Genomic DNA, 12,442 nt, shown 5'->3' on the forward strand with positions numbered 1-12,442 from the left:
CCCATCCTGGGTGGTCTTAGCAACGCATGCTAGGTCCTGCACCATACACACTGGAGAGATGCACTTGTAATCGGTTACAGAAAGGCAGTAATCGATTACTAGGTTAAATTTGCAATTTTGTACTAAAAGTTTATCTGTGCTACCCAAGTGTGGCAACCGCGCTCCCCATGATTGTTTTTTTGTTTGTTATGAGTTTGTTTTTAAGATTTTATGAATGAAGGACCCTTGTTGGTCATTGTTGATGGTTTCCACAACTTGTAATGTGAAGTTTTGTAATGAATCAATGGTGTGTGCGAAAAAAGCCCAAACCTTGGTGATACCAACCTCGACGGTGTGTGTGAAAAAACCCCAAACCTTGGGAGAAATACCACCAACCACAATGGGAGACAAAAGCCAAAGACTTACACAATCACGGAAATGCTTCCAACGACAATGCACGCCAAAATCAACAAAATTCCAGAACGGGGGATATATATATCGCCAACGAGCCCACGATCACACCATCAAAAATAGGGGAAATGGGTAAAGAGAGAGACGAAATCCTCGACAATGACCAAATGACCCAATAAACGAAGTAAGAAGAGTCTAACTCAAACTCAAAGGGAAGAAAGAAACAACATTTCAATGGTGAGACAGAGAGTGAAGAAAAGCAAGGAACGAAGAAGACCGAAACGGTGGAGAGAGATAGATGCTTCAATGGTGGAGAGAGATTGAAGCCTCAATTGTGGAGAGAGAGTTGAGAAAACCAAGCTGCGAAAAAGAGTGAATCTGAAAAAAAAAACTGCCAAAAGGAGTTTCTATCCAAATTCTTTCCAAAATTGCCCTTCTAAACAAATTTCACCTTTCTAAAAAAAAATTTAAAACCAACCAATGAAACAACCTCACGTGGCGTTGTCAAAATGTTGGCAAAACATAGTTGTTAAAGAAACGTTTTCCTAAAACAAATCCCCATATATTAACAATTGTCAACTTTATAACTTTATGGCAACACAATGTGTTAGTACAGGATTGGTTCGCTTGGAATAACATTTTAATAAAATTTTAATGTAAAAATGTGACATGGAAAAGAAACTAGGGTTCATAAATTATTCATTCCAAAATTATCCTAGACCTTCATCATCTCTTTCCATTCTCTCATTTTTCATTTTTCGTTGTCTCTTTTCATTTTCATTGTCCTTCCATTTTCGTCCTTTCTCCAAGCTTTGCGTAACCTCTTCATTTGCGTGGAACGGACCAAAAGCTTCTGTTGATGGTATTGTGTGCAATAACATCCTCCGGTGACGTTGGTGGTTCAAGTAAGGTAAATGGGTTTTTCCATTTTCGTGTTTTGGGTTTGACTTTATGTTTTCGCTTTGGGTTTTCATTTTGGGTTTTCGGTTTGGCTTTTGTGTTTGTTTAATTGGGGTTTTATTTCTTGTTTGAATTTATTTGTTATCGTTTTTGGGTTTTGCCATTTTTCTTAATTTGTTTTCTTTGATGCAGTTGTGTGTTCATCATTCTTTCAAAACAAAGTATGTTTGTACTTTGAATGAAAGATTGACTGAAGAGCATAGGTCACTTATTGAGAATACGTCATTTCGATGGTTTTTAGATTTGACTGATAAAGTTAAACTTGGGAGAAATATTTTGAGTGAATTATTGGTTAGAAATGAAGGTTGTTGCTTTGGAGGCAAAGTTGGCTGAAGAGAAGGATAAACATAGGAATAAAGATGATGGTTTACATAGTACACCTCATGAAGAATCCACATGAACACTTCCTTTATAAGTCCGGGAGGCATTTACACCAACCAACCGACTACAGAGAGGTTTGTGCGGGTTGGATCAAGAGAGTGATACATGAGTAGAGCCCTTAGAACTCCGTACACTGGAAATAGGACGAAACATGAGTGATTTGTGTATTTAGTTGTTATAGAAAGTAAAAGATCATTGTTTATAGATTAACAAAATAATGTATTGTAACATTTTCTTTAATGTTAATGAAGATGGATCTTGATTTGCATTCATTATTGTGCATGTTATTTGAAGTGTTATTCCTTTCCCTATTGGCATTGTCAAACGAGTTGTTGTTTGGAATGTTAAAAATAAAGTGTCCAATGTGATTGAGTATCATCCATTAATAATGAGGAATTGACAAAATTTTATTGGATTTCAGACATTTGCAGGGTATAATGTCACTTGTAATCGATTACAAGACCCTTGTAAACGATTACATGAAAAACAAATCTGGTTTTGTACAAAAACTTGTTCAGCAGGACCCAACTGTGGGAACACCACTAACCAAATTTTCTTAATTTTTTCATATTTCTTCAATGGATGAGACTTGTTTTTAGTGTTGAAGTGTGAGTATAGCCTTAAAACTGAGGTTTGGGCAGTCGATGGTGGAGGATAGACCCATTGTTGGTGTGATGACCAAGTTAGGTGAAGTCATGAAACAAGTGTAGGCCATTCTGTCACTTGTAATCGATTACAAGAACTTTGTAAACGATTACACAAAAAAAAATATGGTTTTGTATAAAAACTTGTTCAATAGGACCCAACTGTGGGAACACCACTAATCAAACACATTTTTCTTAATTTTTTCATATTTCATGAATGGATGAGACTTGTTTTTAGTGTTGAAATGTGAGTAAAGCCTCAAAACTAAGGTTTGGGTAGTTCATGGTGGAGGACAGACCCAATGTTGGTGTGATGGCAAAGTTAGGTGAAGTCCTAAAACAAGTGCAGGTCATTCTGTCACTTGTAATCGATTACAAGAACCATGTAAACGATAACACGAAAAATATCTAGTTTTGTACAAAAACTTGTTCAATAGGACCCAGTTGTGGGAACGTAACTCCCAATTGAAATTTAAGTATTTTTTTCATATTTCTTCAATGGATGAGAATTCTTTTTAGTATTTAAGTGTGAGTAAACCTTGAGAACAGAGGTTTGGGCAGTCCATAGTGGAGGAAAGACCCAATGTTGGTGTGATAACCAAGTTAGGTGAAGTCTTTAAACAATTGTAGGTCACTTTGTCCTTTGTAATCGATTACAAGGATCCTGTAAACGATTACATGAAAAAAAATTAGTTTTGTACAAAAACTTGTACTACAGTACCCAGTTGTGAGAACGTCACTTCCTGAAGGCAATTTGAGTGAGATAACATGCTGTCAACTTTGACCTTTACTAACTATTTTAATCATAACTTTTCCCACATGCCTCCAAATGATGTGATTCTATTTTTTATTACAAAATAGACTCAAAAATTTTTCCAATGACTACTAATTTGTGATTTTTGGACATCTGAATAGGTGTAGTTAATTCAAGTTAACGTTTTATATATTCCTGCCACCTCATACCTTTGCTGGTTGTTTTGCTGATAACTTTCTCCATCAAACTCTAAATGAGTTGATTCTTGTTTTGTTGGAGTGTAGACTCTAAGATCTTTCAAATGACTACTAGCTCATAATTTTTAGACCACTTTTAGTAGATGTAGTTAATTTCCCAAAAACAAAGTTTTTCTAAGTTTCCTAAATGAGTTTACTTTCAAGGTATTATGTTTGTTATTTTATTCAATTTTATTTTATTTCTTTATAAAATTTCCATAATTCAATATAAAATAGTAGTATAATTAAGGTGTGATGTGATTCTTTTTTTAGGCACCAACACTCCATTGAATTGGATCTTGTTTTTAGGCACCAACACTCAAGCCTATCAGGGTCGCTTACAGAATCAATTTTTGTACCAAGCACCCATAACCAAATAAAGGTTTCAATATATATGGTCGAACAAGACTAGAAAAAAACGTATAGTAGTATATCAAAATTGAAATTTTATTCATATAATATATTATCAATACATATTACCCAACATAATCATAATCTTTTGTATACAAAAAACATGTACAAGGCTCATGCAATGAATATCTAGGCAACTAATCAACATAAAATTGAAAACCTATAAAATCCTAAGTGTTTCAGCACTGGTTGTCTTCACACGTTGTCATTGTGTAGAATCCAGTCCATACATGTTTTTGTCTAAATACTTGCAACTGCTCCTAAAATCAACACAAGCCACTTTAAGAAATTAACACAATACCATATATGAACACAAGCCACATTACAAAGTTGCAATTAGTTATATGAAATTAACTTTCAACTACACAAATTTCATAATGATTTATTCACCAAGTGTTTCATTTACTTTTCAAACAAACTCAATTACTACATTTCCCTCAAACTCCAATATGCACAAAATAAAAATAATCATGCAAAAAAACCCTTTTCTCACCAAACAAAGCTCAAACCTTGGAGAAAGAAGACACCTTTACTCGTTGATAGAGATCGCGAGAGAGGTGGAATGCTACAATGCTAATGGAGCAATGTTAGGGGAGGTCACCTTGGAGCTCGCAATGGAGGGATGAAAAAGCAAGGATAAATCGCGAGAGAGAAGGGGAAACTAGCGCGACACAAATGAAAAGAGAGAGGAAGAAATAGAAAAATGCTAGTAGAGACAAGCGAGAATGGTAATGGAACAAGGTCGTTGACGAAGGGAAAAGGAAGAGCGAGACAGATAGGCGAGGGAGACAAAGTGAGAGCTTTAGTGGAGAGAGAATGAGAACTTTCGCAAGAGAAGAAGAAGATACAAAACGTAAGGATCTTCTTAAATAAAACTGTTGAACATTTTTCTTCTTCCGAAAATGCCCTTCATATAACATTATTGCTTTTATAAAAACATTTAAAATGGACTAATTCCGTTTCATCATCTGGCATTATCAAAAGGTTGACAAAGAAATAGTTGTTAAATAAACGTTTTCTTAAAAAAAAAAAAGTAACTAAGAAATACGTTAAATTTTGTGTTAATATCTCCGTAAGAAAAGTAAACTGCCTTACAATTTTATTTAAATATTTTATCTACAACCTTGTTTCTTTTAAAGTTTAGTTCTTACATTTTTTAATAAATCTACCGTTTTAATTTAACTGTTAAATTTTGTAGACTTTTTTTTAGATTTTAAAATAAAAAAAAGTACATTTGAATCTCAAACGAAGATTCACTCAATTTCAAATAAATTAAATTAAAGAATACAATTAGCGAACATAAAAAAATCCACATATTAAACAACATATTACAAAAATAAAGATTTTAAATAACTTTAAAACAAAAAATCATATAAAATTTTTAAAGGGACATGGGAACACCTTGAACATTGCTAACTCGGAAGCTATGGGAGGAGTCTCACTGTAAAAATGTTAAATTTTACTAGGGGTTAATTTTTTATTATAAACAATTTTAATCTCTAGTAAATGCATTTCTCTTTTCGCATTGAAAAATTTCTGACAATTTTATGGGAAATCACTGTTATTTGCTGGGATTCTGGAAAAGCGTCACAAATTGTTATGGTTCTTAAAAATCATTAAGACTTGTTAAGGTTCTGGAAAACCACTCGTACTTCTTAGGATTCTTCAAAATCGTCGCTAATTGTTTAGGTTATCTACTAGGAGTTTCTAAAATTGTTGGAACGGGAAATCATTTTTTTTTAATTAGTGAAATTGTAACATCCCAAAATTATACAGTCATCAAACTATATATTTAGAATAATCACATGTATCAATAAAGCAAAACAGTCTTAAAGAAAAAGGGAATCAGAGATTCAAAAGTGGCCGAACGGCCTAATGTATATAAACACAGATGAATTCGCGAGCGTTTACAAAAGAATGAGGACGAACGGTTTACAAAACAATTACCGAACATCCTAATATTTACAATCAGTAAAAGGGCGCTCGCTCACAGCGGCCCAATATCCTAAATATTCTAACTAAAAACCGAACGCGCTACTGTTCGACCTTCACTTCAACCTCAACTAAATTTTCTTCAGCAAGGATCCCATCTTCCAGTGTTTGCTCTAGAGACACATCTCCCTCTGCTCACATCCACACGGATGATCATTGCATTTGACAAGACGGATGTACATAACCAGACAACACAATGGAAATGCAAGGGTAAGCTTATTTAATTTAATTCAAGTCAAACAGATATTTCATACTTATCAAATTCAGCAAGTACATTCACAACATATACATTCAATTCATACATAAATTCCATCCAAATCCTGATACTAGACCGACCGTCCGGACTGTATGAATCCTGTGTAGCTAAGGCGTCCGTGCACCCAGGTGGGGTAACTGGAATGCTCATCAGTAGCCACCTGAGGTTAGTCTGTTCGGTCCAAGTTACAGTTATGGACTAGACCTCCTGCCATTCTCACGCATGACATACTCCTCTCTACTTGAGAACGAGCACTCACGGAATATCAGGATGAACCACCATCTAAGCTTACCACGTTCATACTTACAAATCTATATTTCCAACCAAGAGTCGTTCCTCCCTGGAATGCTCGTTCAAATTCCACAATCACAATTCCAGTTTTCATAGTGTTCACACATCTTAATTCTTCCTCTTAAATACATTTTCATTCTATGTTCCACTTTCATAAAAAGACGAACGTTCAATCCTCTTCATAACGAGGACGAACGTCAAAAGCGAGACCGAAAGGACTTCATTTACAAAGGAATAAAGCTAACTCATCTTTCATGACGAACGTTATTAAAGTTGAATCAGTTTAAATGAACTGATCCTAGAACAATTCAAATTATACTAAGTACCATTTAGTTGGAATAACTGCTTGCCAGTAAATGACCGAACGCGATACGCAATTTACTGAATTTTAGGACGAACGCTATTTTAAGTTTATGGACGAACGCTATTTCAATTCAGGACGAACGCTATTACCGCTCGTTGATAATTACGGAAGGAACGAACGTTCGGTATAGGACCGAGCGTTCTTTACCACATACGAATTTGGACGAGCGTTCGGTATAAGACCGAGCGCTACTTAGGACGTACGCTTTGGGTCAAGACCCATAGCTAATTCAATACATTTGAAATAAGATTTTTCATAAGTTATAATGTTGAAGTTACATTTGGAACAATATGACTAAGTGTTTAAATATATTCTCAGGCTTCTCAAATTTCTCACAAACACTCAGGGTATTTACGTTTGGCCGAACGCGCAAACGTAAGGCTAATATAAGAGGGCGTTCGTCCTCAAAGAGAATCCTTCCCAAATGAAAAGGTTCAACTACTACAAAGAATTTACTTAGGACTACCGAACGGTCAAAGACCGTTTCGATAACGAACGTTCATTTTCATATGATTTTCATATTCAATTTCAACATACAGTAACCATATTTTTCAGTATAAACTTTCATGCATTTAATCACTCATATCATGGCACAAATTCATACTTCTTCATACATCATCTCATCATACAACTCATTTTTCAATTTAATCCAACCATAGCACATTTCATCATTTACACGCATCATTTCAGAATCATATTCGCATACCAAAATACAATATCATGAATCATACATTCAAGCAACACTTAAACGCACATGCAGTACAACACAATCACATGAATTAAATCTAATAAGCTTCCCTTACCCGGATTTGTAGTAATCGCCCTAAAATGAGTGGATCTTGATTCGTCTATAAGAGGCTCTCTCAACGTTTCTCTTAAGCTCTCCAACTAAACTAACCAAAAGAAAATGAAGGGCTTAGTCTACACCATTGCATGCAACTGAATACAGTTTGCAGGAACTCCAGAAACGAGCGTCCAAGTGAAACTTACCAGAACTGTAAGTTGTTCGGTTCAATATGGAGCTCTCGGTGCAGGGAGGGTTTCTGCGTTTTCTGAAATGTGATCGGAGAAGAGGGTGGTGAGTTGCAGAAGAGAGAAAGATCAGAGTTCTAGAGAGATGGAGGAGAAAAGGAAAAGTCTGAGTTTGGAAAGGGAGAAGGTGCGCGTAGAGAGTGGGAGATTTTCCAGAAAGTTACTTTTGTTCAAATCCCACTGTCAGACGGACGAGCGTCCCTCTAGACGACACCTGCACCCCACCACTGACTTCAGAAGTTTCCAAATTGACAAGTGGCGTGCATGCAGGGCTCGTTCTCAGTGAATTTTTAATGCATTAAGTTGCGTAGCATGGTACATTAATGGAAGCTGACAGGTGACTAAGCATGGTATTTAATGAGGCGTGACAGAAATCACTATTTCTTCATAAAAAAATGCTTTAAAATTAAACCAAAATCAAACAATCTGAAACCAAAAAATATTATCATATAATGTAAGCTATCAACATTAGAAATACAGTTTTAAAACTTTCAACACAAGTAACAACATTGTTCAATTCTAATTCTTTTTCAGAAAAAAAAAACATATTCTCAACAACATCTATTAATTTTGTTTTTCGTTATCTTTATCATTTAATAATCTTTTTTATCAGATGTCTATAATAAAAAATAATTAGTCAGTAATATATTAAAAAAATATATTAGACGAATTTAAGAGTTATTATCATATATGATTAAAAAATATTAAAATGTGAAGATAATGAACTGTGATAATTTTGAATCATAAATGTGATCTTTACCTTTATTTCATTATGAAGATATCTTAAACAAAAAAAATATTTGAAAAATAAGAAAAAGTTTAGCCAACAAATTATTCATAATGGATGGATTTATTTATATATTATTATATATAAATAAATTTAATAAATTTGTATGTAATTATTTATAAATTTTACATAAAGATTTATTCGTATATTAGTTATGAATATAAATTTGTAGGCAATGTTTTTAGTAATAATTTTATATATGGATTTTTATCCGTAGATAACTCATAGATAAAATACTTTTATATATAGATTTTTTATATTACATAAGGATTTTATTTAACATTCATAAAATTATAGTTTTTTATATTTCATATTGGAGAAAAAAAATTATCATTTTCTATATTTAAATTATTTGATAATAGTTTTTTGTTGTTGTAATTTTTATATTTTATAAAAGATATTTTAATTGATATTTAAAATAATAGAAAAATGAATCCGACCAGAAATTTAAATATAGCCTCTCAGTGATAGATGATAAACTATGGAACAAGAATTTCATATGATTCAGCGTAAAAACAACAACGAGCACAAGTTTTACTTGGAGATCATACTCAAACACACTCCCCCATCCAGTCCCCTTTCCATAATAGTTTATTTATTTTTTCCTAAATAATTTTTATACAAAAAGATAAAATTTGATCCTGTGAAACTTTATGAACAAAATAAATTTCTACACGCCTAAGTGAAAACCTCATCCCCACTCGCATCCATTACAGAGAGATTTCACAATAAAAATTTTCCACTTTAACAGCACACACATAGCTCAAACAACCAGCGAGACTTTCCCATCATCATGGAAGGGCAAGCTAACATAGTCCTTTCCAACCTCCTCTGTTATCTCAACGTTATTTGCCTTGCAGTATATGTACAACACTGTAGTAACAGCAATCTTAAAAAGCATAACAAAAGCGTGGGTATAAGAACCTGTCAGAATCAGCATCCATTTCAACACCGCATCAAACCAACACTCTGTAAATCCATCATGTCTCCTCGTCAAAGAAAGGTAATTCAACATCACGATCAACCCCACGAATCCATAGGAGAGGATACAAGATAGGGCCACTCCTTTCATTCCCTTAATCAATTTCGCACTTCTTCTGAGGGGCTCCATACCCCAACATGATTCCACCACCACAATAACACTCGCTAGGATCCAGTTAACTTCCAAACGCGTCTGCACGACTATCATAGGAAGAACAATTAAGAATCCTATGATGAAGGGTGAGGAGTGTGGAAGAAGCGTTAGATGGAAAAGCTTGGCCCCGTGAATGAGAAGAATCAAGAGAAGACCGTAGAAAAAAGAGATGAAGAAGAAGATGAGTTGGGAAACGATGGTGGTGGCGAGGAGGGGTAGGAAGGAAGTGGAAATGGACTTTATGGCGGATAGGAGATTCACGGGTTCGTGATGGGAGAAGTGGAAAATGCTATAGATGATGGTGATGATTCCACAGTTGGAGAGAAGCAAAAGAAAGAGAGAATAGAGGAGAAATGAGGGGTTGATGGTTTGTGGTGGAAGAAGGCTGGGAGAGTTTTTGGTGAAGAAGAAGTGAAAAAGGTTAGAGATAGTGGGAGAGAGGAGGAGGAAGAGGGAGAGGGGGAAGAGGAAGATGAGATTGAGAATGTGGAAGTGACGAGAATGTGGTTTGACGATGAGCTTAACTTCAGAAATGAAGTCCAAAAGGCTCTTCTTGGGAGTCATTTGGGAAGGAGAGAAGAACAGCCAAGTGAAGTTGCAAGATTGTTTTGATCCTCTTTCTTCCCATAAATAAACTACTTTTTATTTTATTTAGTATTGACTTGTCAACGCGCTTTATTTATTGATTTTTCTTCTGGTACTTTCGTGGAAGAAAGTCTTCTCATATACCAAATGACTTTTTCAAACCGTGAAAAGAAGCGAGAAAAGTTAATAAAATAAAGTAATAATACGTTAAATTTTGTGTTAATATTTCCGTAAGAAAAATAGTCTGTCTTACAATTTTATTTAAAAAATTTATCTACAACTTTGTTTCTTTTTAAATTTCCTTCTTACATTTTAAAATAATCTACAGTTTTAATTTAATTGTTAATCTATATTTCATTAAATTAAATTTAATTAAAATTAACATTAATTTATATTTTATAAGGTTAAATTTAATTAAAATTAAATTATAATTTATATTTAATTTAATTTATATTATATTTTATATTTTTTTTATAATTTTATTTAAATTTTATTTTAATAATTTATAAAAATATATATATTTTTAAATAATTGCAGGTATCGACCAATATATGTGGGTTTTAAAATATTGACGGATATCTTTTAAGCAGGTATCCATGCGTGTAGCGAATCGAATAGTGGGTATATTTTTTTTGTCGAATTAGGTTGCGAGTACACATGCCCTGTTGTTATCCTAACCACAACTATACTTTAAACAAAACTTGAGAGTTTGTATATATGATTAAGTCTGTGGTGAATTGTCTATATCTGAAATAAGTGTTAGCATTCAATATGATTAGTAAGAAAGGTTATTAGTGTGTGCATTGGGATAACAGTATGTTAGAAATTTTGAAAGATATAAAAATAAAATTAAAAAATTAATTGAAAGAAAAATTCACAAATTAAAAGTTAAATGCGACCATAATTTTAATTTACGAAATTTTAAATATGAAAGCGATATATTATTTATAGTTACTTGGTTGGTAAGATTTTGCTATATAATTCACTGTTATATAATGAATTGTAATTCATAAATATGATCGTGATTATCTCTCCAAAAGAATTGTAATTCATAAAAAAAATAGCCCAGTTTTCTTAAAACATCAAGTACCTGTTAAAAAAAATCAACTAAAACTAAAAAATAAAATAATCAACTAAAACGTAAGAGAATGTATATTTCTTCTTATGACATTTCGAGTACTAAACTTTCTCGTTTGTAATAAGGCAATATATGAAAACTCAATGGCGACGTTTCAAAATGTGTCGCAATAAATATTTTTTTTCTTACTTTTTAGCAATTTTCATATTTTTTCAATGTATACTTCTATTTTTTTATCTTCGAGAAAACCTTTATATATATATATATATATATATATATATATATATGAAAACTCAACGGCGACGTTTCAAAATGGGTCGCAATATATGAAAACTCAATGGCGACGCTTCAAAATGTGTCGCAATAAATATTTTTTTTTACCTTTTAGCAATTTTCATGTTTTTTCAATGTATATTTCTATTTTACTATCTTCGAGAAAACCTTTATATTTATATATATTAAATAATTTTAAAAAAAAGCAAATTAGCTTCGAAACACATGAAAAAAGTTTGAAAATAGAATAAAATTTTGACAACTGTAAGAATAGTTTAGCAAAGTTGAAAAGTATAAAAATAATTCTAAATATAATATGGAAATGTATAAAAATAGTGTATTATAAAGGATATGTGTTTATATAAAATAGATATACTAGAATGACTTAATAAAGTTTATTAGGTCTCTATTTTGGAATCATTTGAACTTACGTTTATTAGGACAATATTCGTATATTATAACTAATATTTTCAATTTGATATTATGATTATTATTTATGATGAACTATCATTTTGTTATTATATATTTGAGATGTTGGCCATTCGACCCAACTCATATGTGGATTAGCTCTTTGGTCAAGCTTTGCAGGTAGATTGGTCATTCAACTAAGCTTATTTGAAAATTGTTGTGCAAGAATAGTCCTTCCGACTTGTGTAGTAAAATTTAGGAAGGATTATGCTTGGCTACCAGCTTGGGCAAACTCTAATAAATGTTGCCGACTTTAGGAAGACTTTGCTTAGTGTTGCCAACTTTAGGCGAGCTCCACTTTAATGCGACCAACTTTAGGTGGGCTTAGTTTTATGTGGCTAACATTAGGCGGGCTACGCTTTTGATGCAGCCAACTTTGTTGGGTGCTGCCAGTTTGTATAGGTC

At 33.0% G+C, this 12,442-nt stretch overlaps 1 protein-coding gene across 1 annotated transcript; it reads right to left on the reverse strand.

Annotated features, from left to right (window-relative positions):
- Positions 1–8,966: 8,966 nt before the first annotated feature.
- Positions 8,967–10,236, reverse strand: LOC124848229 (uncharacterized). Its single transcript, XM_047325869.2, has one exon. It carries the CDS (start codon positions 10,195–10,197, stop codon positions 9,262–9,264), a length of 936 nt encoding a protein of 311 aa, XP_047181825.2. The 5' UTR covers positions 10,198–10,236; the 3' UTR covers positions 8,967–9,261.
- Positions 10,237–12,442: the final 2,206 nt, after the last annotated feature.

The sequence above is a fragment of the Vigna umbellata genome, chromosome 1 (assembly GCF_029865625.1).
Source record: "Vigna umbellata cultivar VRB3 chromosome 1, Vumbellata_1.0, whole genome shotgun sequence".
Taxonomy (NCBI): Eukaryota; Viridiplantae; Streptophyta; class Magnoliopsida; order Fabales; family Fabaceae; genus Vigna; species Vigna umbellata.